Source organism: Podarcis bocagei (assembly GCF_964188305.1).
Source record: "Podarcis bocagei genome assembly, chromosome: 2".
Taxonomy (NCBI): domain Eukaryota; kingdom Metazoa; phylum Chordata; class Lepidosauria; order Squamata; family Lacertidae; genus Podarcis; species Podarcis bocagei.
Genome location: NC_138126.1, coordinates 57,787,699 through 57,800,908, shown reverse-complemented (window position 1 = coordinate 57,800,908; position 13,210 = coordinate 57,787,699). Strand labels below are relative to the sequence as shown.

General features: G+C 43.4%; 1 protein-coding gene across 1 annotated transcript in view; it reads right to left on the bottom strand.

Annotated features, from left to right (window-relative positions):
- Positions 1 to 13,210, bottom strand: part of DNAH1 (dynein axonemal heavy chain 1) — a 114,556-nt gene that overhangs the window by 1,133 nt on the left and 100,213 nt on the right. Inside the window, exons 61-78 of the mRNA XM_081185195.1 lie at positions 13,039 to 13,158; positions 12,217 to 12,366; positions 11,465 to 11,625; positions 10,945 to 11,170; positions 10,651 to 10,846; positions 9,514 to 9,665; positions 8,244 to 8,440; positions 7,597 to 7,741; positions 7,208 to 7,366; positions 6,277 to 6,408; positions 5,528 to 5,698; positions 5,047 to 5,226; positions 3,836 to 4,012; positions 3,240 to 3,410; positions 2,382 to 2,512; positions 1,680 to 1,824; positions 1,131 to 1,337; positions 504 to 738 (exon numbers count right to left, since the gene is read on the bottom strand). Of these exons, the coding sequence (XP_081041321.1) occupies positions 504 to 738; positions 1,131 to 1,337; positions 1,680 to 1,824; positions 2,382 to 2,512; positions 3,240 to 3,410; positions 3,836 to 4,012; positions 5,047 to 5,226; positions 5,528 to 5,698; positions 6,277 to 6,408; positions 7,208 to 7,366; positions 7,597 to 7,741; positions 8,244 to 8,440; positions 9,514 to 9,665; positions 10,651 to 10,846; positions 10,945 to 11,170; positions 11,465 to 11,625; positions 12,217 to 12,366; positions 13,039 to 13,158 (3,055 nt within the window). The remainder of the gene's footprint in view (positions 1 to 503; positions 739 to 1,130; positions 1,338 to 1,679; positions 1,825 to 2,381; positions 2,513 to 3,239; positions 3,411 to 3,835; positions 4,013 to 5,046; positions 5,227 to 5,527; positions 5,699 to 6,276; positions 6,409 to 7,207; positions 7,367 to 7,596; positions 7,742 to 8,243; positions 8,441 to 9,513; positions 9,666 to 10,650; positions 10,847 to 10,944; positions 11,171 to 11,464; positions 11,626 to 12,216; positions 12,367 to 13,038; positions 13,159 to 13,210) is intronic.

Here is a 13,210-nt window from a genome sequence, read left to right as displayed (position 1 = left end):
ATTTGCTACAGGAGTTTTTTTTGTCTTTCAAACTGGCATGATTTCTGCAAAAGAAATCTATGGAGACGGAAAAGTAGCTGAAAAAAATTATCATGGCTGGAGGGCAGAGCACTTTCTTCCTTGTTTCTTCTGCTTCCCCTTCCCTAGCAAAGGTTTATGCAAACACCATGTAACAAGGGATTGTTTGTAATCCCCAGATTGTTTGAGAGATGGGGGAAGCTTTTTATCTTGCTAAAAGTAGTCCAAGATGCAAAGGGACATATCTAAAATTCTAACCTGATTTTCAGCATGAGAAAGCACCTGTCTCCCCTGTTGATAGTATGTTGTTGAACTACAACTCCCATCATCCCTGACCACTACTAAGCTAGGGATGATAGGAGTTGTAGTCCTACACCATCTGCGGACCTAAAGTTGAGAAAGGCTAGATTCATGAGAAGAATTTCTAATACTGTTCCTTTCCAAGTTTTGGCATCCTTCACCCAACCTTCCCCTGAAAGGCTTACCTGCACGAGTTAATGTCTTGTAGATGGGACACAGATAGATGCCTTTGGTTGGAGGCTTGCGGTTAGGCACAGGAACTAGCCACAGGACTGCCATTTCTGTGTACAACTCCTTTGGCCGTGACTCTGCAAGCTGAAAGAACATGGGGTCCCAGCGAGCCCCTTCCAGAAACAAGCCATGGATGTAACATCCTTCAGTAGGTCGCTGAGTTAGTGCCTGCACAGGCTGACTCATCACCTAAATTGAGAGGGTGGGAAAGCAAGTTTTCATCAATCAATCAATCAATCAATCAATCAATCAATCAGGTAAAAGAAATGTGCCAGTTTGAAACCACAGAAAAAGAAGCCTGCCTGTGGGATTATATCAAAGGAGTTTGTCTGTATCTGAGCAGAATGATTGTGTCTAGTTGGGGATACCTGTAGCACCACTCACATAACATAAACTACCAAATTTTAAAAAGTAGGGGTGTTCTGTGGTAATTGGGAACCACTGCTGTAGTGGTTTAAATGTAATGGGGGATTAGGAATTACAAGTACCTTTCACTTGCAAAGCTGACACTTGGGTTTTCAGTAGGTAAAAGGGTAAAAAACATCACTTGCTGAGCTTTTGATACAACATGATCCACTGACCTTGAAGTCAAAAGAGATGGTGTCTATGGATATGATAGACTTTCTGGCAAAGTTCTGCAGTGTCCCTGTTAGAAAAGCCTGTGGGAAGAAGAAGCCGCTTATCCAGAACACAGGTGGGATCCCTTTTTCAATCCACCTCTGCAAGAAGTCAATGCGCAGCAGCAGGTCGTTCACCCAGGAGGCCAAGGGCTTCAAGGAGGGATAGGCCTGTGGGAAGAATGGCATTGGAAGAAAGAGCTGTTAAGCAGCTGTAAGTCCCAGTCCTTTGAACTGCTATGAGGCAAACATTTTAAATGCAAATTAAAATTAACTGTACTTGGTCAGCCAGTAATCTATGGTGCTAAATTTCTACAATGTAAGCAAGAAAAAGTGTTTTTTAAGGTTTGGCTTCATCTGTACATCTGTGAAGTTTCAGTCTGGCTTGACGTTCCTTATGAAAAACTGACCAGTCATAGCAGCTTAGTAGTATAGAGGTGTTTCTCCCATTTTGCAAAACAACCTGCTGCACTGCTGCAACTACCAAAAACTCTGCATAGCACTCAGAAGTACCTTACTATTCCACATCTCCGGGACAATATTGTTGTATAAACTGATGGACATCAGTTCCAGCTGGGATGACATCACCACTAGGCCTTTGAGAGCTTTCAGCAGATCTTTTAAACTCGCTGCAATGACTGCCAGCAGACGATTGTATCTGTGCAAAATCAAGGCAGGTATTCTTGTTTTAAAAAAAGGCAAACTAATCCAATGCTGTGATTTTAATAACTTCTGTGAGCATATATGACTGCACTATTGTGTAAACTTGGGGATATCATGTTTAAGTTATATGCTGGTTTTCAACAAAATTCTCAACATTATATCATATGCAGCTCTGTAAAGGCTGTTTAAATTCATTTCCAGCGTAACTAGATATTAATATGTCTGAAATATGAATTCTGGGATGGGGAGGGGGTATTTGTTTCTTTCCACATTTCAATGTCAGAAAAGTTATAAACAGTTCAGTTTTCATAACCTTAAGCTGAAACACAAATTTATGTGCTGTGAGGGTAATGTAAATGGGGTTTGTCCTCAAATGCCCAAATAGGTGGAGAAAGGCAGCTCCTGCCTCATTTACCTGCCTGCAGATCTATTGTACCCACTTGCTCTCCCTAGCAGTTGCTCCTCTACTAGTTTCAGTTTACTAAACTGTAAACTCTGAGATGCACCTGCAGAGGAGTCCTGCAAAGAGCTGGGTTAAAGTAAGACTTATACCTGATCACTTCCTGTGCCAAAACCGTGTTCATGGACTCCTCATACAGTACAGGATATCTCAGCATTACTCTCTGCAAGTCAATGGGCTGAGGCACTTTCTCCAATATATCTTTTGAAGTCTCCTCCACAATCTAGAAAATGTATGGAAAAGACGTGGAAGGAACAGTTTGTGGGTGGAGACCTTCAGAGCAGCTTATTTAAACTGGGTGAGAGAAGACTCGTGTCTAAGATGAAAATTAAATTGTTTCTACTCTGTAATTTGTTTCTGCTCTCACATTACATATGCAATTTATACTGCAGCCAGGCTGTAAGGTCACCTAACCTTTAAGGTGGGTGCCTTTGCTCCCTTGAGATGTCTACTGTAAGACAGGAAGAGATCTTCACACAGCAAAGTAGTTCTGTAATGAGGACAATGCTATTCATTTAAATAATAATAATATTCTGACTCTTCGCAGTTCAAATTCTGAACAAAAAAGTGCTGAATTCTGTGATCTGTAGAAATTATGCACATTAAGTGCTGCTGATTATTCTTTTATTTGCATAACATTCTGCATGATTTTTAGCCATGGCCAAGAGCTCTCATTGCCTCCTAAAACTCTTATTCTGCTTCCTTTCTGAGACTTCAGGAGACATTGCCCAAACACTTTTCAGGTTATCTACTCAGCCCTAAGGGCAAGAAATGTTTTTGTTTTAAAATGAAAGGGAAGATTCTCAGGGAGCTGAACTGGGCCCACTGTGGCATTCTGAGCCATTTCTGTTCTGCCTCTTGGTATACAGGCAGCTTTTTCTATTAAAGAGTATTTCTGGGTGGGGGTATGCACTAAGTTCATATTCCATTAGGGTAGCAGGCTTACAGACCTCTTCCCTGCTCCGCCCTCCTGCTGTTGATGTCTTTGGCTGAAGTTGAATAATGGCCCCAAGGAGTGCAAAAGTCTCATTCTGAGCAAAGGTGATGTTAGCATTGTCATGCAATCCAAATATCTCGGGCATGTCATTGAGGGGAAGGCTCTTGATGTACTGGATGTATCCCTATGGGGGGAAATCAACACGCAGAACAATGAGGAGGAATTTCTTTAAGACAGACCAAAAGTAAACTACTGAAAGAAAGGGAGAAACGGTTCCAACAGTTATAAAAGAACACATTCTAATAAGATTGTTCACCTACCAAGTTGTGCTTATGAATTATTATGTGTTTGCCTGGTTAACCTGTCACTCAGGGTTTCAACCAAAATTTGTATTTTGGAAGAAGTGTTACAACCCCTGTGACAGCATCATGCATTTTGTTTCAGGAACAGACTCATCTGTGAGAGATCTTCCCAAATCTGATACAGACTCTTAGAAAAGTGGTTCACTTTTGAATCAACCAGGCACATACAGAACAACACACTCAGACTAGTATAGGTTTAATTCTTTCTATAGTGCAGTGTGTTTGCCTACTAGTTTATGCAACTTACATTAAGGTCATAAGTGGTACTAATCTGTTTGTAGACACCAGATTCTGAGTAAGAAAACTCTGGATTGAGAACATCTGGGTTGTAGAAATCTTCCAAAATATTCATGATGCAGCGCCTGTCCCAGTCATCCGTCACCCGGCCTCCATAGTTAATCTCACCTGCTGTGTACTTCAAAACCTACAAAAGGACCAGGACATAGAAATGGCAGAGGAGGCTGTGGCTTGGGTACAAGAGGAGAGCAATTTGGGGCACTTTGCCAGCCCTCTTTTTTCCATGCCAGAAGCCACCTTGAAGAACTGAAACACTCTCCAGGGAAAGAGCACCCATGCAAGAGATCACCTGGCTGTGCATGAGTGCAAGCGCCTTCTGTCATGCACAGGGATCCAAGTCTCCACCATCTACTTACACACATCAAGAACTTTTTTCTCTGGCTGGTTCAGCTACAGCATTAAAACAAGTACAAGCTTGGATTGGCTTCCCTCAACTACTCCAAACACATGGTGTCTGATGTTTTAATTTCTTGGAAGCTGCCCAAAGTGGCTGGGGCAACCCAGTCAGATGGGTGACATATAAATAATACATCATCATCATCATCGTTGTTGTTGTTATTATTAATATTAGACAGGGAAATAACGGCACACCATGCTGAATGCAAGAAATGGATTTACAGTTAACAAGCATGGTAGCAATGGATAAGAGGGTGCAGAAGGTTTGACAGTGGCTGGGAAGACACGGCTAGATGGGCAAGGTTTAAGTAATATTGTTGTTGTTGTTGACAAACACTGACTAGTGATGAAGGCTGTGCAAAGGCAGATTATTTGGACTAGTCCAAATGAATCCAGTTTAAATATTTTGAGTAATTTAAACTGTACACAATATTCAGGCCCACTGCTTGGAGACAGATAATCCTGTCGCATCAAAGAGCATGGGGCAAGAGAGGCCTCAAGTATATTTTGCTGCAGCTGCTGTGTTGCAGCAAGTTATTCTACTGCTTCTCCAGAGAACTGAGGAGAAATGGTGAATATGTTCCGCCAAACGTGGAACTTCAGGCTATTTAGCAGTATTTCCAATAAGACTAGAAGCACTATCTGACCCTCTCCCCAAGTATTAGGTCACCTACATAATCCGTCTTCCTGGGAGGATTTTATTCCTTCACACACATTTTCTCACAGCCCAGATTTCACCCTTGGCATGCACCACTCTCCTCCTACCTTGTAAGGGATGTTTTCATATTCATCCAGAAACATCTTCAGCTGGCTGATGCAGATGCGCAGATCTCCGTCTGTGAACTCATAAGGAATGTTGAACCCCAGTGGCCCAAACTTCCTCCTTTCCAGTGCATTCCCATGGAAGAGGCAAAGCGAGAGGAGCAAGGATTTGAACTCCGTAAGCTGCAAGATGCAGAAATAATGAGGACATGCATTGAGAAAAGCTCTTATGGGTCCTAAGTGTCACAGGATAAGATGCTGCTACAACATTTCCATTAACAGTTGCTTCTAATGAGCAAGAAAGGCATGCCCCCCCAAATCTGGCTGTACACCACTGTAACGTGGTACGCTTTGTGCAAAGAGGCACAGTAGCAGTGGAGAGGAACAGGGACTGATTCAGAAGCTAATGTAACCAATCCCTTGACAGGAGAAAGCTAGGAATGAGAAAGTGCTGTCTGAAAACTTGGAAAATGGGACCTCTTACCTTGGTACAGGAGTTCAGAAAGTCATTGTTCAGGCTTAAGTAAGATTTCAGCAGATTAGCCTTTACTCCCCGTGGTGGCTCAATGGTCATCTTAGATCCGTTCTGGAGGATGGACACTGGAAACTTGTTACTAGGCAGACTGGTGAGCCAAAGTCTGAAGTCCCGGTGCACCTAGGCAATTGAAATATGAGCCATGTATAATCTGAAACAGTTCCGTTCTACTTTTTAGAAACACCTACAGAAGAGTCTTTTCTCACTCCCATTAGAGAAGTGTTCCTCCATCACAAAGAGACCAGCAAATATATTTCTCATAGGAGGGAACAGTCAACGTTTCTCTTAAGATATCCTGCTTACTCCTGTGAGCTTTCAAAGACATCCTGCAATAAGAATGTGTAAGGAGAACATCAAGAGAAAGTGACACTTGCACTTTCCTTTACAGAAGCAAAAAAATGCTCACTGGAGATTCTATTTCATCTTATTATCTTGCTCCCATATGGAGCCTCAAGATTCTGCAACTAATCCCTACCTCCTCCACCTTTTTTGCCCATCTTGTTGTTGGCAGCATAAGCATGCTCTGCAAAGAAAGTAGAAAGCTCTAGAAAGATCCTGCCTAACTACTGCTGTCCCATCACTTTAAGAATTTTTCTATAGCTACCTATAAACATTTACATAAGGATCCAGGGAGAAACTTTATGGCTTCTGCTGAAAATGCACAGGGAAGCAAAAGCTGAGGTCCATCTGTGTGTCACCTTGTCAGGGTTGATGCCTTCAATGAGTCGTTCCAAAGAAGGCATCCAGCTTGGAGCCAGGTGGCAATTCTGGAAGAAGACCCACTTCCCACGCTCCATAGCACTGCGCATCATGGCTTCTGCGCGGGGACCCTAAGAAGCAACACAGAATGACACAGTTAGCCACAGGTCAGTCAGGGTGGCTGTACTATGTCCGCAGGGAATTAGGGAAGGCAGAAAAACTAAGAAAGCTGAAAAAACTAAGAAAGCCAGGTGGATGGACTAAAAGGGAGTTGGTAGGCACCACCAATCAGCTGATTATCAGGGCTTGCATAACACTGTGCACTGAAACCCTGATGCCCATTGGGCCTTTTGTGTGCAGTGCTACACGAAAAAGGTCACCTGACAATGTGGCACCAGGTGGCAGGTGAGGTGGGGGATATAAGGATTTGGTCTGCCAGTTGGATCCAGTTCCCCACCCCTGACTTAAGGGCGTGAAGGTCACTTAGAGCGTTGTAGGCTCTCAAAGTCCATGTCTGCTTGCAGGAGACACCCATACAAGATGTAAGAAGGAATACTGCAGGACAGCAAACATGATTAAGAGTTTCACGACACTAACAAATTTATTATGTCAACCAGCTTTTGCGGATCCACAAGTGTCGTTACCCAGAATTCCTGAAAGCAGTAAAGTGTGTGAAACAGGTTTGCAGTATTTTGTAGTGGGTGCTGGAAGAGCTGAATTCAGCTCCCCCCGGGTGAAACCTTGCACTCAGACATGAAAACTCAGCGGTGGACTTGAACACATCCACTGCTCTTATACTTCGTTATCCACTCAAAGATAGTAATGGCAGGAATCTACTTCACAAAGTTTATTGGAAAAGAGCTACAGAGCAATTAATGGGGATTAGCCATGTTTTAAGGGATGTGCAGCACTATAGCACTGGGAACTTACTTGTCCCTGTCCAAGAGAAATTGCAGATAGTTTCTTAGAAAACTTCATTTCTTCAGCAAATTTATAGAGATCAGCAGCTGGGTCTGTGCCGGGAGAGAGGACGAAGATAAGAGGGGTAGTAGCGGCAGATTCCTTAAACACCACAGAGAGGTTTGCAGTCTGAAATGGGAATAAAGGCAGAATTTTTCTATTAAGCACTGGTAGTGGACAATGGAGAAGATATTTGCTCAGAGTCAGTGCACAGCGTTTCCCCGTCTTATGCTTTGGGAATAAGGCCATGGCTAGACTTGAGAAAGAAGGCGGCAGGATGAGACACTATGAGGTGATGGTTTTGCCAAACATCTATCTGCTCACCCCTCCTACCACCCAACTCAACTGCTGGTAGCTACCTGAGGCTCAATGAAGGTCTGCCCCAAGTTGGCAGCCACAAAGTCCTGCATTGCATTGGTGACTTTGTCCCCTCGCAGGCAACGGAGGACCAGCAACTTCTGGAAGGCATCTAACTTGGCGTCCCACAGGCCAGGCAGATGCTCCCTGCAAGAGAGGAAAGGGCTGTGTCAGGTTTTCACATTTCACACTGAAAATGTAACAGGCATAGGGCAAGACGACAGGCTTCTCAGAGTGGATTTCGTGTGGTAACTATAATGGGCTCAATCTTTGTGACAGATCACTTGATGGCTGTGCTCTAGCTCCACTGCTGGAGGCAATATGCCTCCATACACCAGATTCTAGGAATCATAGGTGCAGAATCATAGAATGCTGTTACACTCTGGTCCTGCTCAGGAGTTTCCACAGGCATCTGGTTGCCCACTGTGAGAACAGGATGCTGGACTAGCTGGGCCTTTGGCCTGAGCCAGCAGGGCTCTTCCGATGTTTTTAAGGGGCTGGCAAGGTCAGTAACAAATCTCTAGCCATTTTCTGGGCAGAATGACCACTGGCAAGCAGCGGGGGTGAGGGATGGGGAAGGGAGGGCAGAGCCAAACAAAAAACACTACAGGACCTACAACCCTACTGGGAACTGAAGGGGAAACGTCACCTGTGAGGTTCTGCGCTGTCAAAAATTGCTCGGAAACCATTCAGATTTGCCACAAAATCATCTGCAAAGCTGGAAAAATTGTGTAGGTTGGTCAAGGCCAAGATATCATTCCATGCTCTTTCGTATAACCATGCAGGAGCTGGATTATCCCGCATGGTCTTAACTGCACCACCTGAAATTAGGTATCGCCATTCATCCTGAATGTAAAAAAATCACAAATAATAGATAGGAAGAATTAGACTTTCTGCTTGTGAATTTTCCTTCCATGAACCATGGCCAGAAGTGCCAATGTATGGAGGTGTTCACCTCTCTGGCCCACAGATGGCAGGCTTGTCAAAATGTTTACAGACTCTTGACGAGGGACCAGTCAGCATGGTAAATTGTCGGGGCAACCATCACTTCCATAAGGTATGTTTGTGAGGACAGTTCTGCACTGGTCACAAGTTTAAGAACAAAGGTATGTAATACTGCTCCACCTTCCCAGAAACGTAACGTTCAGTGACATTACTTTAGTTTGTTAAGGATGCTGGGATTTGTAGTTCTACAGTTCCCAGTATTCTTCTTTTTTGGGGGGGGGAGGTCATGTGCTTTAAATGTGTGTTGGATGTGCTTTAGTGTATGGTATGGTTTTGCCCCAGGAATATATGTCTGGAAGCACACTGTAGCAGTAGCCCTACAAGTTGCAACTGCTATGGGGAACAGAAACATTACATGGATGTTTTCTGCAGCAAACAGATGCTCCTCTGCTCAAGTAAAGGGAAGTGGGTGCTTGTCATTTCTCCTTTCCATCTGAAACAGCCTCCCATATCCCTTCCCAAGGGTCACCCAGTCACCTCACCCCTATAACAGATTTTCAGGGAGTTCATGGAGCTGCAGAGGGAAAGGGAAGGTGGGAATGCCTCATTCCCTGAATTCTGTTCCATTCACAGAAAGAGTTAGGATCAAGTTAGCAGGTGGTTGTCATACATGCATCTCTCTCTCTCTCTCTCTCTCTCTCTCTCTCTCTCACACACACACACACACACACACACACACACCTGGCATAATCAGGTTTCCCAGATGCCTATATTTGAACATTCTGTGCCACCAGTGAAACACAGAGTGCCTTCAACCTATTTTAATAGGTGATGCTGCATTATATCAATGGGCTATGCTTTAAGACATGTTTGTTGTACAGTGCGTAGTTACATGCTTTGAAAAGCAGTCTCATAGCAGTTCATGATCGCACAGATACTTGCTTAAAAGGGTCTGAGGACGTAGTTTCACTGACCATGTCTATTTTGCCTTCGTTCATCATGATCCGGATGCAGACGAGAAAGGCAAACATGAGCTTGTGCTTCTCAAAGAGGCTCCGACACACATTGCTGTAGAGGCTGAAGGTGAGGTACTTATTGATATTTGCTATTCGCTTCTTTAGGGTGTCTGAAAATAAGAAATCACAAAATAACAATGCAGACAGCAAGTAGGAGGAAATGACCCACAATATTGCCATACACTTTAGCACTGTTTTCATTATTCAAGAGGACTTAGGCCCGCACTAGTGAGCCAGAAAAACTTCTCATGCCTCCTGTCTGGTGCTGGCATACTGAACACTGCCTGGAGAATAAAAAACTGCTAGGATGGCTGAAGGCCATTTAAAAGCCAAGTGCTTTGCACTGATAAGGATACCAAGTTAAAAGCTAGTGCTTTAAAAGAATTCTCTCATACAGAGCTTGACAGTAGAACAATTTAGATATGGTGAGGGAAGAGCAGAGGGCATCAGGAACACCTGCATCTCTGGATTACATACTAGTTCTACAGCATATATGGCTGAATGTTGCCACCAGCATGATCTGAAATGATGACCCTCTTTATAGATTCAGCAAAGTGAATTTTTTTCCTGAACCCTGTACAGAAATAATTTGGGATCAAGCTAAAGTTCATTGAGATTCTGCAACTCTGGCAATAAGCTAGTAGGGGCTGATTATGATCCATAATGAGTAGGTGTACTCTTAAAAGGTTTGTGTGCCAATTTTATTCCAGCACTGAGCTCTACTGGATATTGAAGTGCAAGGATGAACAAATCTCCAATCCTTCAAAAGTCTGAACATCTTCCAGAAGAACTGCAAGACCACCAATTCATTTTGGGATGGCTTGTAACAAACATAACGGGATATAGCATTTGGGATCACCAATATATTATTACATATTTACTTTGCTGAGGTTACTATCCTATGGCTAACAACTTTACTATGCAAACATAATACTTTAGAAACTCTGAACATTTGAACTATGAAATTGTCCTTTTAGTGTTGATCAGAGTATGGTCCCTTCCAACTCTACAATTCTATAGTCCCAAACCCCTCAGTGAGACACTGAGGGGTTTGGGATGGGATTCTCTTCACACACAGCACATTATCAGAGGTACCTGCTCTCTCAGCGTTTGCAATTCCCGTCAGAAATATGTTGAGGAACCATTCCAATGAATACTGGTACATGGGATCGACATTGGCCAAGTCTGAGACACAGAAGAAGAGGATCTGGGTGCGGACAGCCACAGGCACATACTCCAGCCGGGTGATGTCAATATCCTTCTCTGTCTGTTCAGCTACCTTCACTTTGGCCTGCAGGAGATTCAAGACCGAGACAAAATGCACCATTCCACATTAAGTCAAAGCAAACAGCTGACAGGCTGCAGTGGAAGTGCAGGTCAGTCACCAACCTGAATCTCCCCTGCTTTTAGCTTGGATGCCTCCAACACTTTGATAAGCTCCAGATCATCAACAGGGTTCCCCTCAGAAGAACTCAAGCGGTACAGGATCTGATCTTCTATCTCCTTCAGCTCCTGTCGCATCTTGGCATTACTGACAATCAATTGGTTCTTGGCCTCTTCCAAGTCAGGCCGCTCTTCAGCTACCACTTGGCCTAACAGCTGATCCTCTAAGCCACTGTAAGAAAGAAAGAAAGTAACCACACATATTACAATTTGAACAACAAAGGGTCATATGGAATCTTCATGTTCTGTTAGAGCTTGGTTTCAGACTTTCCCCAGCCGCAAACTGCATACCCAGCAGGGCTCAAATTCATAGTTCCATCTATCAAGATTGATGGGATGCAACCTCTAACTCAGAACTACAGGTGGGGAATAGCAGCTGACATGATTAAAGTGGAGGATTTTTAAGCCCAAGAAGAGTATCAGAACACTTGCTGGCATCAGCAATGACAAGTAGAGCTGGTGTTACCTGGGGGATAGGGTGAAGTTAATCAGCGTAAGCTTGGTGGACAGCTCTGGTGTGTAGTGGGGATTAGGTAGGTTGGTGGTGATGTACATCTTGAAGTCCTCATGGTATGGAATGATTGTGTCTCCCAGCTTCAACACTGTGCTACCTTGCTGCTTATAGGTCTGTATATCAGGGAAACAAGTAAAAATAAGCAGCAGCAACAACAAACTTCTATGCAAACAGAAGAGACAATTCTGTAACAGATAGTACCACAACGTTCATAGCCAACTCCATCCAACAAATTCATGTTGTTGAGAGTATACGGATAGTGTGGCTTGGGATAGGCAAAAGTAGATGGTAATGGTGAGTCCAGAATGGATTTTTGCAGAATTTCTGGGCTAGTATCAGTCCACAACCAGAAGACAGATTTGCATGTCTCGGCATCAAAGCTGCTTCCTAGTCCCAGTTGGTCCAGCATATCAACACATATTAACAAGCATTTTTCTTTCCTTCATTTTATGGATGATAACGGGGGAACAGCAGCTAATAGAGGCAACACCAGCTGTCAGGGGAAGAAGTAAGCCTTCTCCTACCGCCCAAAGCTTCTCAACTACAAATCTGCACCTTTGTAACCCCAATTCACACAGATAGCAGTTCTTAAAGATGAAAGGCATTCCAACATTAGAGTAGCCCCTTCACTCAGTGCTGACAGCAGAAAAGTTGCCAGTGCCTGCTAATACTTTATCAAACAGGCACTGAAAAATCAGGGGCACCTGTTTTAGCAGGACAGGTTCAAGGGCCGGATCCAGTTCTTCACCAACATTCTCCAGCAGGAACGGCTTTCCAAAACGAATGGCATTCTCCAAGCTGCGCAGGAAGTCCCGATCACTGAGCTTAGATGTATCTAACCCACTATCTCTCTCCTGAAAAACAGAGAAGGTGCAGAGAAACTCAGTACGGGTGATATGTGGGGGCCTGCTTGTGTGAATGTGGAACAACAAATGGAAAATTGATTAAAAGAAACATGGGGTGGGGGTGGAGAAATCTGAGTATAAGCATCCACTTTGTTAATAAATTGAACACAGCGAACACCCAGACCTGCGACTCAGCTCTCCAATGTGTGAAAGCAACCAAAAGGAACGTGATAACCACTTTCACTGCTCATATTTCTTCATGATAACAGTTCTGCTTTTGCTTTTTGATCATGGCTTTTCACATTGCAAAATCAATACTCAGAATTGGCAGCTGAACCTTCAAACCCATGAAGTTTGGTTTTCTGCTTTAAAATTCTTAAACCATATTTCCATCATTTCATGAAGGAAAGAGCAGAATTTTTAATAATAATAATAATAATAATAATAATAAGAAGAAGAAGAAGAAGAAGAAGAAGAAGATAATCAGAAGATTCAGATAACAAGGGTGTGTATTTTTTTTACATTTGCATTTATAGTTTGCAAACTGGGAATTTTAACAGTGAGATGTAAACAACATGCCTTTATAGGAACGTAACTTCAATCTCAGAGATAGGATGGGGTACCAAATCCCCTGGTACCACTGAAGTGGATTAATGACTTTGCAGAAGCAGAAGCCCTTACCAAGTTTTTTATCCATTTGTTGGCTTGTCCCTGGGGGTCTATGAAGAGAGTCCAGCGCTGAGAGAACTGGGTTATCATTCCATTCTCCACAGACAAGGTATCATTGGGTAGACCTGCAATCTGCATAAGAACACATCATTTTAACAGTAAACACAAATTCTGCGTACTCTGC